Source organism: Ursus arctos, unplaced genomic scaffold (assembly GCF_023065955.2).
Source record: "Ursus arctos isolate Adak ecotype North America unplaced genomic scaffold, UrsArc2.0 scaffold_13, whole genome shotgun sequence".
NCBI classification, from domain to species: domain Eukaryota; kingdom Metazoa; phylum Chordata; class Mammalia; order Carnivora; family Ursidae; genus Ursus; species Ursus arctos.
Window position 1 is genome coordinate 33,236,257 of NW_026622797.1, and position 19,239 is coordinate 33,255,495.

General features: G+C 38.3%; 1 protein-coding gene across 2 annotated transcripts in view; it reads right to left on the reverse strand.

The window, feature by feature from the left end:
• Positions 1–19,239, reverse strand: part of LAMA2 (laminin subunit alpha 2) — a 603,226-nt gene that overhangs the window by 221,626 nt on the left and 362,361 nt on the right. For both annotated transcript variants that reach the window (XM_057311058.1, XM_057311057.1), the window contains exons 19-21: positions 16,578–16,664; positions 9,047–9,258; positions 2,708–2,814 (exon numbers count right to left, since the gene is read on the reverse strand). In XM_057311058.1, coding sequence (XP_057167041.1) covers positions 2,708–2,814; positions 9,047–9,258; positions 16,578–16,664 — 406 coding nt within the window. The remainder of the gene's footprint in view (positions 1–2,707; positions 2,815–9,046; positions 9,259–16,577; positions 16,665–19,239) is intronic.

Below are 19,239 nucleotides of genomic sequence, written 5' to 3' on the forward strand. Positions count from 1 at the left end.
CAGTCAGCCTGGCTTCAGAGTCTGTGCTCTTTACTCTCACACATACTGTCCCGGAGGAAAAATGGTCTCAGGAAACACCACCCTGTACAAAGTACTATAGGATATGTAGGAAAAGCGTTACGAATAAGGGTTGAATTTCTGCTAATTTTCTATCGTGGAGAAATTTTGATCAGTTCTTATCCCTTTTAAATTGTATGCATTTTTTTCTTTGTTTTTGAAAAACAATCTTTTTAAAAGATTTCTTCATCTAATAGCAACAATAATAACCACAGTAATAACACCTAACATTTACTAAGAACCCTCCAGCTGCGTGCCTTATGCACCGATCCCATGACAATCTGGAAGCCAATGAGGTGCCTGGACAGATGTCCCTACGAGAGATTCTGCAGTGCGAGTGTGGCGGGCTGACGTCCTCCCTCTTGTGGACCCAATGCAGAAGCTCACACCACCTTATGCTTCTCCAAGTCAATGGCTGATGATAATAAAGAACTAGAGCCTTCCTGCCCAACCCAGGATTCCTCTAACGGCTAAATGGTGCTCAGGCACTCCCCTTTGGCCTGGCGTGCATTTGGCGTCTTGGCAGAAGGCAAAGAATGAGGCTTTTCCACCCAACTTTTCCTTCCCTTTTTCCTTTCACTTCAGTCAGGCCTGCCCTGCAACAAAAGGCTCCCTGCGCACTATGTTCTCTCCTTTATCTTTCACAGGCATTCCCCCCCCCCCCCCCAATCTCTTTGCCTTTGCTGCTTGGAGGATCCAACTGACACAAGCCCTATGCAGTGGGTCCCGCTACAGAAAGATTTATGAAACTGTCTTACACCTAGCAAGTGGCCAGACTGGGATTTGACCTGAGGTGGTCTGATATCAGAACTCGTTTTCTCAAAATGCCAAGAAAGAGCCTAGAAGTACTGCATGATTTTTTTTTTTTCTTTTCTTTTCTACTCCTTTGGTTTTTACTTTACTCTCCCCTTCTGTTACGTGCCCCTGCCAACCCCTGGGCAGCGCAGGCTGTGATTCTATCCTGGCAAATCTGGTCTCCTGCAACAGGGTCGTGGACCTATTCTTCTTCCTTCCTCCTTCTTTCCCTCCCCTTCCTCTCTTTCTCTCTTCCTTCCGGTATTTGCTTTCTTTTGCCTTGTAAGATGGGAGGCTAAACTTCTGTAGCAGAAAACATGCTTCCTTACTTTGTGTACGTGGTACATTCGTAGGACGTGAAAACGTGCGACTGTGGTAACTATGGGCAAACTTACAACGCGGAAAAGCCACAAAGCCATCAATTATGATGAAATGTTGCAGAATGTCAGAACGATGGGCTACATTTTCTCAGGAAAGTCACTTTTTCTGCTAGATTTCCCTTCATTTCTTCCTTCGTAGAAGTGAATTTGCTCCAGATGCTGCCTGAAATCCCTTCCAAGATCATAGGTTTCCACAAATGAACTTTCGTTTCTCCACATCCATGGTTAGTTGAAACTTTTACGAACCTCTGAACTTGAATATACTTTTAAAAATACACAGAGCTACTTTCAAAAGGCAAGGCTTGAAGCAGGAATCGCCTAGTGTTTACATTGGCAGTTGCACACTGAGCCACCATTATTTCGGGAAAATGCCATCGGGGAAGGTCCGCCGCAGCACACGGAACACGACATGCGGAGGCATAAGCCATGCAGCGCCTCTGCGATTACCGGAGCTGGGGCCCGATAGGCTCCCCGAGGGCACCCGCTGGGGCTGCCAACAGCCCACCTCTGGGGAGGCGCCAGCACCCGCTGCGCTCTCTTTGACGGCGCCTCTTGCCGCTGCACCTGCCCGCTCAGGCGGCACTGTCGCCCTACGAAGCCAGATTTACACGTACATCTTCCTGTCCCATCACACTGCGGTGTCACCGAGCCAACGGGATTGCAGTCACAAAGCACACAGAATTGCTTCTCTGGATCCCACCACATACCGGGCTTTAAAAGCCGATAGAAAAATAAAACAAAACAAAGGAACAAAAGAGCATATGATATTATTCAAGAGATCGACTCTGATGATATTTTCCAGCTTTTACTACAGAAAGGCCAGTTTGCCATCTGAGAAATGCTTGCTCTGTTTAACAGTCTTTATCATCAAACATACATATTTATAAGAAAGAGGGAGTGCGGGTCCATCACTCTCACGGAGGGATCGAAGATGCTTGCCATCCTGAAAGCAGGGCAATATGCTCAGGAGCAGAGAACAACATATTTTGATTTTTTTGTTTCATTTTAGAAAAAAATTATGTATCTAAAAATATGTGGGTTAGCTTCTCTATTGAAAACTTCCGTTAAGTAGAGGGCTCACTGGAACTAACTTTTAAATGATAGAACTGTTTAGAACAAAGTGTTTGGTAAAAGCAAAGGGTGTGATGCATTTCATTTGGCCAACATAAGAGCAAAGAGTATTTTACTCACTATAGGCTGGGATTAAATGTATATGCTATTTGTTTCAAAAACATCTGAATTACAGTAAATATTACACAAATTCACTGCCAAGGAAAAATAGGTTGAAGGTCAAAAGGTAGTGTACAGCAACTTTTTTTTTCTATTTGGAAAAAAAATTTCAATGAGCACAGTGATGGTACATGTAGCACTGGATAATCTGAACTCCTCTTTCAATATATTTAACATGTATGTCATTGAAAGCTAATGAACATTTTCAAGGAGGAAGTGATTCTTCATCAGCTCCTATTCCTTACCTTACACTCATCACACCGCCGTCCCTGCACATTAGGCTTGCATTCACACTGTCCTGTCCGGGCATGGCAACTCTCAGAGAAGGAGCTGTTGACATTACAGCGACAAGCTGCAAAAAAAAGAGAGATCTGTGGTTGGGAAAACACTTCTTGTAGTATTAATAAGCTTGTTAAATAATAATATGCCCCAGATGGTAACATTGGAACTAAGTTTTAGAAAAGAATATTTTCTGATTTGCTAGGTATTCTATTAGGCATTATAGCATTTGATTCTTATAACGACTTTACAAGCTGTAGAAATGATTCATGTAAAGCTATATGACAGTGTCTGACACATAATAAGTTGTTAAAACATTACTGTAATCATTACTATTCCAATTTTGAGAGTGAATTATAAATATTATATACATTATATTTAATATTATATATTATATACAATGTATTATATGAATTATATAATATATAAATCTTGTGTGTGTGTATACAAACACACACACGCACACACATACATGAACACACACACCCCTTTAAGGTTAGAAAGGTATGTAAGGCAGAAGAACTAAGTAGACATTTTCCAAAGAGGACATCAAAATGGCCAACAGGCATGTGAAAAGATGTTCAACATCACTAGCCACCAAAGAAATGCAAGTCAAAACCACAATGAAATAGCACCTGATACCTATTAGAATGGCTATTATCAAGAAAGCAAGAAACAACAGATGCTGGCAAGGATGTGGTGAAAAGGGTACGCTTATACACTGTTGGTGGGAATGTAAATTGGTCCAACCACTTGGGAAAACAAGGTGGAGGTTCCTCAAAAAATTAAAAATAGAACTGCCATACAATCCAGCAATTCTACTACTGTGTATACACTTAAAGGAAATGAAAACAGTATTTCAAAGAGATATATACACTCTTATGTTTACTGCAGCATTATTTACAATAGTCAAGATCTAGAAATAACTTAATGTCCATCAAAGATGAAAGGATAAAAAAAAGATACGTTGTATATACATGATGAAATATTATTCAGCCATGACAAAGGAGAATATCCTGCCATTTGCAACAACATGGATGGACCCTGACCACATTATGCTAAGTGAAATAAGTCAGACAAAGAAAGCCAACTACTACATAGTATCACCTATATGTGGAATCTGAAAAAAATCAAACTCATAAAAAACAGATAGTAAAATGGTGGTTTACCAGGGGATGGACTGCTGTTGTTTAAGGGTACACACTTGCAAGTAGTAAATAATGAGTAGTAAATAAGCTATACTGCTCTAGTACACAGTATAAAAAATATAAATAATATTGTACTATATTGTGGAATAAATACTGCTATAATGGCAATCATTGCAATATATAAACATATCAAAGTAACATGTTGTACACCTTAGATTTACAGAATGTTATATGTCAAATATATCCATTTACAAAATATATAAGATGAAAACAATGTTTCAAATGTATTAGGAATATACCATTATAATTTCTAAAAATAACTTTGTTTTACAACTTAAACACTATTTCCAATACATTTGGTTTAAGTAATCTTTTGTCATTGCTGTGTTATGAAGTTGTTTGATGCTATTCTGAGATATATAATAAATCAGTCTAAAAATTAAAGGGCTTTATCACGAATAGAACATAATTAATGGCTCATTCCGTAGTCTACAAGTGTATTTTTAATGGTACACATAATTGCATTGATACTAGAATAAAAAGGTGAGGGGGAGATGATGTAGGAATTTAAAATATTCATAGATGGTTTGGGTAAATTTTGTACAATACCTCGTGTCTCTGGATACTTTGATTTGAGCACAACTTATAAATACATTAAAAATAGCTACTCCATTGGCCTATGTTATTTTCCTGTTCATCTGACTCAAGGTTCTACTTAGCTTTACTGCTTTCCTAAAAATTGCTGGATTTTATTCCCAGCAATTTGGCCTTCAGTGTCTGCTAACTTGATACAAGGCTGGTGGCCATTGAAGAACTGGCCTTAGCAGCAGCTGTGACTTTCCCTAGGAAAAGCTGAAGCATACTCTATAGCAAGGGGTGAGAAAATGCTAAAAAAAATATTTTCTGTAAATATCTATTTCACTTGACACTAGAACTGTTGTATATATTTTAATTTCTTTTTTAAATTAATGAACTTTTATTATTTTTTTAAAATGAGAATAGTTACACACCGTGTTACATTAGTTTTGGGAGAACACCATAGTAGTTCAACAAGTTTATACATTATACTCTGTTCACAAGTGTAGCTTCCATCTGTCCCCATACATCCCTATTAAAGTACATTTTTAATTTCTTTATGTGAGTCTCATATATATACTTCAATTTTTAAGATCTCACATAATTTAGAATTTAAAAGTCATTTTTTTTCTTAGAGTGAGGAATATAGGATTAAATTTACCATAAATTAACATCATCTTAAAAATAACAAAAGAAATCTCAGGATACAAATCAATGTACAGAAATCTGTTGCATTTCTGTACACCAATAATGAAATGGCAGAAAGAGAAATCAAGGAATCAATCCCACTTACATTTGCACTAAAGATCAGAAGATACCCAGGAATAAACCTAACCGAAGAGGTAATAAATCTGTACTCTGAAAACTATAGCACGCTTATGAATGAAATTGAAGACACAAAGAATGGAAAAATATTCCATGCTCATGGAATGGTAGAACAAATATTGTTAAAACGTCTATACTGCCTAAAGCCATCTATACATTAAATGCAATCCCAATCAAAATATCACCAGCATTTTTCACAGATCTACAACAAACAATCCTTAAACTTGTATGGAACATAAAAAACCCAGAATAGCCAAGGCAATCTTGAAAAAGAAAAGCAAAGCTGGAAGCATCACAATTCCAGACCTCAAGCTCTATTATAAAGCTGTCATCATCAAGACAATTGGTACTGGCACAAAAACAGACACTTAGATCAGTGGAACAGAATAGGAAACCCAGAAATGGGCCCACAACTATTTGGTCTACTCATCTTCAACAAAACAGGACAAAATATCCAATGGAACAAAGTCTCTTCAACAAATGGTGTTGGGAAAACTGGACAGCAACATGCAGAAGAATGAAACTGGACCACTTTGTCACACTATACACAAAAATAAATTCAGAATGGATGAAAGACCTAAATTGAGACAGGAAACCATCAAAATCCTGGAGGAGAACACAGCAGCCCCTTTGACCTTGGCTATAGCAACTTCTTACTAGACATGTCTCCAGAGACAAGGGAAACAAAAGCAAAAATGAACTAATGGCAACTCATCAAGATAAAAAGCTCCCCTCAAAGGAAACAATCAACAAAACTAAAAGGCAACCTATGGAATGGGAGAAGATTTTTGCAAATGGCATATCTAATAAAGGGTTAGCATCCAAAATCTATAAAGAACTTATCAAACTCAACACCCAAAAAACAAATAATCCAGTTAAGAAATGGGTGGAAGAAATGAACAGTCATTTTTCTGAAGAAGACATCCAGATAGCTAACAGACACATGAAAAGATGCTCAATATCACTCACCATCAGAGAAATCCAAATCAAAACTACAATGAGATATCACCTCACACCAGTCAGAATGGCTAAAATCAACAACACAGGAAACAGCAGACGTTGTTGAGGATGTGGAGAAAGGGGAACCCTCTTACACTATTGGTGGGAATGCAAACTGGTAGCCACTCTGGAAAACAGTATGGAGGTCCCTCAAAAAGTTAAAAATAGACCTACCCTACAACATATCCACTGCACTACGAGGTATTTACCCAAAGGATACAAAATACTGATTCCAAGGGACACATGCACCCCAATGTTCATAGCATCATTATCAACAATAGCCAAATTATGGAAAGAGCCCATATGTCCGTTAAGTGATGAATGAATGAAGAAGATGTGGCATATATACAATGGAACATTATTCAGAAATAAAAATGAAATCTTGCCATTTGTAATAATGTGGATGGAGCTAGAGCATATTATGCTAAACGAAATAAGTCAGTCAGAGAAAGACAAATAAAATAGGATTTCACTCATATGTGGAATTTAAGAAACAAAACAGATGAACATGGGGGAAGAAAAGAGAGAGGCACAAACCATAAAGCAGACTCTTAGCTAGAGAACAAACTGAGGGTTGCTGGAGGGTAGATGAATGGGGGTGGGGCGGGCAGATGGGTTAAATGGGTGATGGGCATTAATAGGAGGGCACCTGTTGTGATGGGCATTGGGTGTTGTATGTAAGTGACAGATCACTAAATTCTACTCCCGAAAGTGATATTATACTATATGTTAACTAACTGGAATTAAAATAAAAACTTGAAAGAATAACAAAAGCAATATACATTTTTAAGTGGCATTTTTAAATGAAATGTATGACCTAAACAATCACACATAAATTTAAAAAGCAAAATATATTTCTTTGTAGTGGTGTACTTTCCATGAACAAACCCAGAGGAAACTAAAATAATGATTTATCATGAATTTTCTTTTCTTGAGGGTTTTACCTATGCATAGATGAGCTATTGTATATATGAAAAATTATAAAAATAGATGTTTCTTATATTTTTCTATGCTAAAGAGCATTAAAAACCCTAATCATTTCTATATGTATCTCATGGCAAGTAGTATAAAAACAGGTGATGGTTTAAAAATGTTTTTATGCCATATTTTCCTATGTGTTCCTATGCCACAGATTCCCAATTTATCACAATAAAATGAGTGGAAAGATCTCCTCAACCTTATGGAGGGAGTTACTGGAAGATAGAAAAAGAGGTCACACAGCCCTTAAATGAGCGAACCACAGATACAACTTCTATGAACACTACTGTTGAAGGAGCTACCACGTGTGAGCATCCCAGGCCCAAGCAATGCCCTGGATACTCTCCATGTGCTAGAGCCTCTGATTCCCACAGGAAATCGTGACCTTTTATGTAAACGAGGAAACGATCTCCGTGAGGTCAACTGTCTTGTCCAGGGTCACGTAGCTAGACACTGTAGATCCTAGATGATGTACTTTGAATGGGAGAATTTCTTAAGCTCCCTATGATTTTACACAGGTAAACCTACAGTGTTTAAAGGCACTTCTGAGCCTGGTGGAAATTTTGTTATAAAAAAACCACCAATTTATAGGGGATAATAATAAATGCTTATTATTCTAGAGAGTGATTTATGGATTTTTTTGTGTGCTTTTTATTTTTTAATAAAAGGTGAAAGACGTATTTGATCTGAAGAGAGACCAGAGTATGAGAGTAATTTGTTTTTAATTTAACAAATTGTCATTTTTAAATGACAAAAATCTGGCGCTCATCTTCTAAACCTATGGGAAGAAAGATGCATTTGTTACTGAAATGGGGTGTCCTACCTGGTCTTTGGTGTTTACAGCAGAGATAATAACAAGACACTACAGTGGTTTCTATCATTTTGCAGCTCCTAGGTCCTAACTGAATTCAGGACTGGAAGAATTCCTTCTTACATAATGAAGTTGGCAGAAGTGAACTGTGGATATCATAACCTGCCCTACCTAAAGACTACGGCAGCAGGTGAAGTCGAGGATGGTGTAAAATATTCAGGTGGTGACATGGATTCACATTCCACTGGATTCTGCACAACAAGATTTCCCTTGCATATCATGTTCCTGCTAATACAAAGCATTAGTAAATTCTGCGCAATGCCAAATAACGCAGCTACGGAGGTACAGGTGACAGGAGCAATGTTCTGACTAACAAGGATGAGGCCCTACAACAGCTAATTTAGTGAAAGGAAACACAGAAATATCATTCTGTGAAGAGTCCTACGGTGAAGGTCAATCATTCGACAGTTACAAACGCCAGTGTGTAGAAATATGGGCAGGATTTTACACCTCTTATGAAATGCAAGAATGTAAAGTTCACATTTGAAAACATAACAGATGAACACCTACAAACAGATACCAAAGAAATAATATGGACAGAGAAATTCATTTTTAAGAAAATGATTACCATTGAGATAAACAACAAGGATAAATGGGGCTTACCTAATTACTAACTTCTTCTCTCTTATCATGGGCATAAGTTTATTTTAAAATCTTCAATCCACTGGTAAACATATGTGTGCCTTGTTTGAAAAACAACCCTTTGACCGTGCAGTGATTTTCAAAGAATTGACTCTATTAGTACAAAGAAATAGTTGAGGATGTGCTGACTCTGTGCATAGGCTGTGCATCCAGGATACACATACCCACAGAATTTCCCACCCTCCAATCCCCACCCAAGAACTCATCAGCTGCTTGGAGGCGCAACGCATCAATTCTGTCAGGGGCGTCAATAGTTCAGGACTTACGCTGACAGTTCTTTGCATCAACTGCGTCTCCAAAATATCCATCAGCACAGAGCTCACAGAAGCGGCCTGTGGTACCTGGCTTACATATCAGACAGGAGCCAGACAAGCTGTCACAGCTGCCAGGGACGGAGAAGTCAAGGTTGTCATTGCATTGGCATGGCTGACATGAGCCTCCAGGTACAGAAGGTTGTCCAAAATAGCCTTCCGCACACCTACGGGGAAAAATTTCATCAGTGAGTATTTGGGAGGAACTCATGAAACCCATCGGAGGGCAATGTTTATATATTTTTCATGCTCCCCTCTCCCAGGAGGATAGGTTTTCCTTTTAAGTGCTCCTTTTCGCGAATGCAAGGTGATTAAAAAATGTTTTTCTATAACTGCAGTGTAGATACAAGATGAAATCCTGCCAGCCCCACTAGTAATTAGATTTCAGCCAGGAAGAAAAAAAAAAAAAGAATCTTGTCACTGGCACTGAAGACGAGACCAAAGCATAATAAGAAATCTGCTGCTGGCACTCTAGAGGAATCCAGGTCCATGTTGGAAAGCCTTTGTAGTGCAACACATCATATGTATCTACTCCAGTTGGTTGTTTTCTGTACAAATATGTAAGGTTCACATTTTTTGTTGTTGTTGTAACAAAAGCTTGTTATGAGGAAACAGACTTGCAAGGAAATTCAGCAGCGAGAATTCAGAATTTATTAAATAGAAAATTGTGACTCAAAAGATTTTCATTACGATTCAGGTGGGGGCTGTGGGTAGCGCTGCATTAATAATAGGTTTGTATATATTTGCATTTCCGTACAGATGCAGATTTTCATTGATGAGCCTTTACCAAGAAGCACGTATGCCTGCGTCTTAGGGTAACATGCCGTAAGGTGATGCTTAATTGTGCCCACAACTTGTATTAGCAAACTCTAGGTCTCTCTTTTTTTTTTTAAAGGACAAAATACTATTTTACCTATTATTGGAAAAACAAGTTTGTTTATTTATGAGGCATAGCAGAGAAGGTTTTTTAAATTATAGTATCAAATTTCCCTTTATCCATCTGTTGTTTCAAAATGCTACTTAATGTCACAGATGCATAGATACGGGTTTTTAGGAGGCATCTATTTATACGCCTCTCTGTCTTCTCTTTCAGTTACATTTGTTCATGCTTCTTATTAAGCCACACTTGCCAAAGGAGAAACAAAACAGTGCCTCTCTAGTCTTACAGTCAGGCTGGCCCTGTCATCTGCACCATCTTCGAGAAATAAAAAGTCTTTTGCATCAAAGATCAAAATTGAAGGGGAACAAAAACAATGTGGGAGAACATAATTGCAATGGTACACTACTTTTATGCTCATCTACTCACAGATATATAAGTCTCTGTGTAGAGAAAGGCTCTCTTCCACTCAACAGAGAAATGATTTAAATCCATTACATCATGTGAGGATACTTTAATAACATCACGATTATGGGCCAAAGTCATTAATGACTCTGAGTTTTCTAGAACACTTGTAAGTGCCATAATAATCTTTTTTTTAACAGAATTAACCTTTTCCCATAATTTTTAAAATGAAATTACTAGTTTTCATTATATTCACAAAATACTGTATAAATTGTGGAAGTCATAGTATAAATACTGCTTGGAAGAATATGCCGCCCACAAATATAATTGCTTATTAATTACCTATCATAAAATATGAACATTCTAGTGGATAAAATTTCCCCACAATCCCTTCAGAAGTGGTATTCCATAAAGATAATAGGAAGACACTTTTGAATTTTAACCCAATTCTCCTTGCCTTACTTGATATGCAGAGCTTAAGATCACATCCTCATATACTCGCATCTCATTGTGTTTACCATTAAGAGAGTGACTTTGCTCCACTAGAATAATGATATACAATGAGCATTATCGCAGCCAGCGAAAACCCATTATTTTCAGCTCACTTTCCTCAAAATGACTTACTGCCCTCAGGAGAGATGGCATTAAATAACAAGATCTGGGAATTTTTCTTAACATAGATACTGATTAATAAGCTCAAAATTCTCCTACAATAAAAAGGAACATTTTGTTCATGAGAAAATAATTACAATTAAGTAGAATAACCGAAGAAGCACCTCTTATTTTTTGTTGTAGAACACGTAAGAAAGCATACTGAATATACATGATGGATAATTCATATGCCATCTATTGAAAGTGTGCATTCAGGTTCTACTACTGGTGTGTATGTGTGTGTGTGTTTCCATACATAGGATAGTTTTAGAGACATAAAAATGTGCTGTAGAAATTTTAAAGTAATTCTAGGGTCAGTGAATATAATACTGCTAATCCTATAACTTTTGTTAATAATAATAATAGTGTTTTATAGTCTGATCAAGTTGGAGTTACTTAATTAAAAATTAGTATGAATGACAGCCCTTTAGACCTTGCCAGCCTCTCAGTTTTTCACTCTACAAAACTAATTGTAATTTGAAATCTCAGGGTCTCTCATTTTCATACGCAAGGCAGAATGAGGACATTTCTTAGCAGAATTTATTGGTTTCCTTGCTACAGATGGACATCCTGACAATACAAAGTCCCTGTTCCCTTCGACATTTGCTAATTTTTTTTATACCAAATTGTACTATTTTAGAAAGAGACCCTTTAATGTAGATGAGATTCTAGATGCCACGTGCCATTATGTAATATGGTTCTTTTTACTGATGACTTAGGAACAATATTAGAGAGAGAGAGAGAGATGAGAGAGGGAAAGCGAGGAGAGCAGAAATGAAGAGAATTGGCCAATGAGAAGTGCAGAGCAACAGTGGCAAGATTTCTCTTACTCTGCTGCATCATTTTTTCAATAACTTTTGGCTAAAATATGTGGCCTATCGTCCCATTACTTACAGACTAAATACAGTGCTTCAATCTCTATAAGCATACTAGAAAAGCTCTTGCTCTTTTCCTCTCCTGCCCTTCCTCAAATACCTACTGAACACTTGATCAGACTAATATAAATAAGGCACTGTCTTTATACTGCAGTCCATGGAGAAGAAAGACATACTTAAAAAGGTAGCAGGGAGCTACTACGGATATGCCAATGTTCCCATGAAAGCACAGAAAAGGGCAACCAATTCAGATGAGGATTAATCAAGGACCCTTTCAGGATGATAGAGTTGAATTGGAAAAGTTGAGCAGGGTGATTCTCACACGGAGGAGTGGAAGGGCTGCAGACTTCTAGTCAGAGGGAACAGTATTGGCGAAGGCACAGAGGAGGGTGGCTGGAGAGTAAATGGGAGTGGCTATGCAAAAGGGATGCATTCTTACTATTTCCCATGTGACTGAAGCAGTTAAAGACTAGTGAGTTTGCCTGCTTATGTGGTTTCTTTCTGCAAATTAGGGGAAGAAAAGGGTCCTCTTTGAGCATATGCAGAGAAACAAAGAGAAAGTGGACATCCTGAGTACATGGGATTCAAGCTCCTAATCGCCCCCTTGGCTGAGTACTTTCCTGCAGTATACAAACTGCACAGCCCCATAGGAGCAGACTTTGAAACCTTACTTGGAGTCACAGTTTTGCTAATAGTACTACTGAGTATGACTGTCTTGCTTTTTCTATTTCTGTGACTGCACACTCCATGTCTGAGACTCAAGAGCTCAAGGAGACTCAGGCATAAGTAGAAATTCTCACCAGCACAGTGGTAATATGGCAATTAGACTCAATTCAAAGTCAGGAATTTATGAAGCAGAGAATACCTAAATAGGATTTTAGAACTGAAATTTAAAAGCAAAAAGAAAATTTTCTGACCTAGAATATGAATCATATGGATAAAATTATAGGTAATTTTCCAAATTTTAAGCAATTAGGTTCTAATACTTTCTGCATTCTCAGTAGCCATTGTGAAATGAGTCTTGACTTTGACCTCTCTCTCCTCACTTGGGGAGGAGTCATTAAAAATTGGTCAGCTAGGGAGGGGACGAGGCTTCAGGGGTCCATATATCTCATTAATTTTCATGTGGTCCTATGGATCCCACTGGGTCAACTTGCCACAGTCTTTTTTTTCCTTAAGATTTATTTATTTATTTTGGTGGGGGGAGAGGTAGAGGGAGAGGGAGAGGGAGAGACAGAGAATCTCAAACAGATTCCCTACTGAGCGCAGAGCCCACCCATGTGGGGCTTGATCCCAAGACCCTGAGATCATGACCTGAGCTGAAACCAAGAGTCAGATGCTCAACTGACTGAGCCACCCAGGCACCCTGCCACAGTCTTTTCGGTCTTTTTTAAGTGTCTCTCCATTAAGTACGATATATTCCTGGGACTACAGTCTTATTCTGAAAGTAGCTTAGTGACCAGCAGAGCAGTGTCATCAGCATTTAGCTCACTTTTTCTCCATGTTCTTTTAAATGTCTTTTGATGCTCCAACACTCATCCCTTTACACCTTTCAATATACTTTCTTTTTCTATTTTTTTCTCCTCCTTGATAATGACAGATGCCCACAATCTTAGCAAAGTGCCATGATGAATACCTGATTCCCTCATCCTCTCTCTCATTTTTCTTTTGTTTAAAACATTCCCCAGAGGAAAGTAGTAATATCTGAAAGTATGAGCACTTTGGCCCCATGCGAAGTTTCTGGAAAGTGTAACTAGTGCTCTACACGTTATAGAATATCAGTCAGTATTTTAAATGAATTAAAAAAAAAAAACAAAGCAGAATCAGACCTATAAGTACAGAGAACACACTGTTGCCACAGGGGTGGGGGGTGGGGAGTGGGGGTTTGGGCATAATGGGTGAAGGGGAGAGGGAGATACAGGCTTCCAGTGATGGAGTGAATAAGTCATAGGGGTGAAAGACACAGCATAGGGAATACAGTCAATGATATTGTGATAGCATTGCATGGGGACAGACGGGAGCTACACTTGTGGTGAGCATAGGATAACCTACAGAGTTGCTGAATCACTATGTTGTATACCTGAAACTAATGTAACATTGTGGGTCAAATTAAAAAAAAGAATATCAGTTAATATTATGTCATATCTTTGTCACAATACCGTATATATATATATATATATATATATATATATATATATATATATATATATATATATGTAAGGATTGATGGTCACACAAGATTAGAAAATGCTGAGTTATAGCATAATGTATACAGCTGTCCAATCACTATGTTGTATACCTGAAACTAATGTAACAGTGTACGTCAGCTATACCTCAAGAAAAGAAAAGAAAACACTGAGTTAAAGAAATTAAACAGGGGCGCCTGGGTGGCACAGCGGTTAAGCGTCTGCCTTCGGCTCAGGGCGTGATCCCGTCCTTACGGGATCGAGCCCCACGTCAGGCTCCTCCACTATGAGCCTGCTTCTTCCTCTCCCACTCCCCCTGCTTGTGTTCCCTCTCTCGCTGGCTGTCTCTATCTCTGTCAAATAAATAAATAAAATCTTTAAAAAAAAAAAAAAAGAAAAAAAGAAATTAAACAGATTTCTTCCATCCAGGACATGTCAGAACTTTGAACATGCTAATAGATACTTCCTATATTTCTGCGATCACAGAACTCTATTTCAAAAACAGCTACAGTTTGGGAAACACCGCTCCAGTTTTCCAATGTTGATTTTATGTAGATGATGTGCACAAACTGATTACACCAATCACTTACAGAATAGTTTTGATTACAAGATTTTCAGAGCAGCCAGGATCGTCTTCTCCCCTCTGACCCTTATTCTCCTCTCCTTCTACTTCAGCCTGCACATCCTCAAAAATGTTTCTCCTAATATTTTGAATCCCTCTACTAATGGACTTTTGAGCTCATATAAGTACAGAGAAACGATAAACCCTAAATATTCCTGGAAAACCCTAATCCAAATTCTGGCTAGAAAAATATAAGATTCCATCTTCCCTATAATAATAGTTTAAGATGATTCTTGACTGATGAACTTGAATTGGAGAGAAGATATGCCATTTGGGAAGCAGGTCCATTTCCATTTTCTTCTCAAGTTGATTAAGAAAGATTTTAAACAGAAAATCATCCGTCAGGTATTTCTTTCCTCGGTAATTTTGATTATTCAGAGTAGAATGGTCTCCAGAATACATTCAACCATTCTCATCCTCTTCAGAGACGGGAGCTGCTTGAAGGTAAGGATAGTACGACGCATCTATTCGTGTCCTACATCAAGCCCCGTGCCTGGCACTTGGGGTTGCTAAACGGATGTTTGTTAAATAAAATGCAGAATGCTAAATTGTGCATGGTTCCGAAAGGATCGTCTACCATGTAGAGAAAATGCAGAGCATGAAGCAAAGTAACATAAATACATCAGAGACTATGCTCACCTAGATAAGTGGGATTTAATGGTGCTGTGTGACAGAGCGGCTGTCATCTTCCAGCTGCTAAAGAAAAGGTTGTCTGGAGTGAGCCAGGGGGTTAGACATTTGATGTAAATCTGTCTTGGCGATGATGTGTCCTGTGATTATAGTAAGTAATATACGCATGCCCTCCTTTTTTTTTTTTTTTTTTTTTATTAACACAAAGACCTCTGGTTCCTTGGTTGCAAATAAATCATCCTTCTTTCCGTTCTATTCTTCCATTACTCATTTACAGATGTGGCCACGCTCACAAACACTACTTGTTGCCGCTGGGAACCATCACTGGCACCTCGTCCACAGACTGCTAGCTGTTGGCTCACTTCTCTCTGGGTGATTGGCTCCTGCTTCATTAACTTTATGCACCCTGGTTGAGCTTGGTGATGAGAGGACAGGAAAGGAGAGGCAGAAATAGCCCTCTGTGGTGTTTGCCTCAATGATAACGGGTGAAAGCAGGTCACTTCCTCTGCTTCCCCCATCCCCCGCTGCAAAGGGGACGACTTCCAGTGCTAAAACCAGAGCAATGCTGGTGTACTTGTCAACGATATCAAGGGAGAATTTTGTACCCTTTTTTATACCGACACTGAAATACAGAAGAACCTTTCCTTTAAAAATAGTTCAGGAGAAAAATAATCACACAAATTACATAAAATAATATCTCCAGTTCCACTGCAAAGCAACCTAGTAAAATCAACAGGAATTAAACTACGGGCTTAGAAGTAATTAGAAGAGGATAGAATTCACGATAATAAATCACATTTTATTTCTATTTTCAAATATATTGAAGGTAAATTATGGACCGCTTGCTGAACTATGAACTACACATTTAAGCCACATTTTAGAACAAAAAACTAATTATGAAAAATAAATGGTGCCAACATAGACAGTAAGATAAATCTTAGAGTGCATGACTTTCCACTTGAGCAATACTTTCTAGAAAGATTATAGGTTAATGCTTAACCTTTAAGATTAAAACATTAATCAAACACTCTCTGAGTGAATGGAGATTTATAGAGCAATTTCTAGAGAATAAATAAACTATAAAAATACAATGCATGTGTTTGACAAGTACAGTGAGAAACTTTATTTCACCTCATTGAGTGTGGTGGCGTTTCTGAAATGGTGCAAAGGATGATAATATCTGTGGTTTTATAACTCCCGAGGTAGAAATCACCGTGAAAGACAGTTGGTCCATGCTTACCTCTCACAGCGTGGTCCGGTGTACCCGACAGGGCATGCATCACAGACCAATCCGAGACTTCGGTCTAAACGGCACGTCGGGCTAAAGCTGTGTTGATATTGTTGGGGAACAACAGAGACAAGGAAGAAACACATACATAAAGTCATTAGCGGCATGTTTTCATTACTCTTTCTCCAGGACTGCTGTGACAAAAGGGTACAGGCTGGTCATTCCTGTCTCACAGATGGAGATTAGGGTCTGGCCAATTGAGGATGAAATGACATTGCTATTTCTGCAGACGTGAATATAGCCCAGTGGAGAGCAGGAGCCTCGTGGCATGTTATTAGCTGACTTTTGACTGTTCTGGGTCTGTGATCATCAGTAACAAGTGGCGCTATACAGTTGCTTTGTAGGGATTGCCCAGGCCTGGAAAGACACGACATCATATATTTTTTTCTAGCCAAATCCTTCTGAATTTGAAGTAGGTCAGAAAAATCTGTTAGAGATTTTGGAAAACTCAGTATGTGATCTTGGAAGTAGTGGTGGTGGTGATGGGGCTCCTACTTTCAGCACTGGTACTGTGTGGGGGGGTGGGGGGAAGGGTGTGGGTGTGTGTGCACACATGCGTACATATACGCAAGCTTCTGCCCACGTGGACCAAGGAGCATGCTGTTTAGGCAGATGAAATCCTCTAAAGGTTTTTCGGAAGAGATAAAGCATGCGTATTCTGCTTAAATATACAATCAGCCAAACAATCCCAAAAAACCTTGCCACTACACATCTTCTGGCATGTCCCAAATTTGATCTCTCTCTTTGTACACATTTCCAGTTTGGGTCTGAAGTAACAGAACTGAATACCAAATTAGGATCCAGCAGAGGAATTACAGAATTATATGCCAGCCTTCAACAACATGTATAACCTCAGACATAACTTCTTTGCCTTGTGAGAGACACCCCTCACACATGAACCTTACCCCAAGATTGACACAATCGCCCTCTGAAGAGCCATCAGTCCTTCTGAATTCTGTGAGTTCTGCTGCTCTACCATTTTAAAATAAACTGCCCCCAACTGATCTCCCTCCCATTATGTTTCCCTAAAGAGATTTATTTTTCTATTTTATATAACAGGACAATTCAATGCAGCCTTGTCTGATGGCTAAATGAATTAATGAGCGAACAACAAATTAAACATTGCCAGTCCTGATCTTGTTCTGCTCCTGACACCTGAATCACTTTGGAATACTTCCTTGACTTTTGTGCAGGTCAGATCACAGGTACCACTTCTAAATAATACTCCTCTGGCTTAACTCATAGCAATCCTGCAAAGATTATATATATATATATATATATATATATATATATATATATATATATATATATATATATATATATTTTTTTTTTTTTTTTTATTATTAGTAGCAAGCTATTAGAACCAAGTCCTTCATTCATTTAAAACATTTCAACTCAGGGCAAAGTCAAAATGAATCTGTTGCAGTAAGGCAGGGGGGAAGCCTGACTTGGGCTACCTTGAGTTACAAATACAAAAGACGCCGCGTGAAGGGGTTGTGGTGGCTGCCATGAGCAGCAGAACCAAGTCACGACCAGTCTGTACTCTGTGAGAGGAGCGCCATCTTTTAAAGAGCAGCCTGGCACTTGCTCCCAAAAGGTCTTTGCCATGAGTGATTTTTTTGGCAGGTGAATGACTGCATTGAAGAAAATAAGGCACATGTAAAAACAAAAGAAACAGTTTTTTTTTTTCCCCTCCTCACCTCATGATTTGCTATTGTTCTCAGACATAAAAGGGAGGACTGGATTTTGACAAATCTCTAGAATACACGTATGTCTTATTTTGAAATTGGCATTCTATAACTGTCTCATTGTCTAGGGACAAAATGACTCTAACTAGAAGCCCTGGGTCTCCCACTCATGCGGGACTCCAGTGATTGAAAGAAAACCATACCAATTATTTTTTAAAATCCTAAATCAGTTTACCGTAAGTCATGTCAAAGGTGTTTGACAGGGTTTCTGACACTTTAAAACCATAAAATAGATTTCAAATTCTTAAATATACTCATGTGTCAGTTAAAACCAACAGAAGTAAAGTAAAATGCACCCACTGACAAAAATCAATACTTTTTCAGGAAAAAAAAATTAAGGAATAACAATATATTCAATTTGACTAGCTCTTTACATTTTCAGAGGACTTTTACAAATAATTTTATCACATTTGTACAAAATCTTGTAAGCTGGTTGGGGCAGGCATCATTTGTCTTGCCCAAGGTCATAGCTAATATCCAGGAGCCTTCGCAGGGAATCTAGGACTTCTCATTTCTAATTTGATGTTCTCTTTTCCCTGTAACCAGCCAGCATTCATTCTACTGGTAAGAATTAAATAAGTTTAAACTTTTGGTAATACATCACTTGACATGATGCATCTCAACAAAGCATCCTCATAAACTATGTCTGTATTTGTGATTCAATATTCTTTAAACAATATAACCTGAGGGTTTACTCACTTCCCACTAGAATTACAGTTGCCACTATGGGGAAGAGGGCATTCAACAACAAAAATAAAATGAGAATGGGAAATATACATGTACAACAGAAAACATCTACAGAATTTATTCTGGCAAACACAGCAAGCAACTTGACACTGATTTTGGCCAAAATATGAAGCTAACTA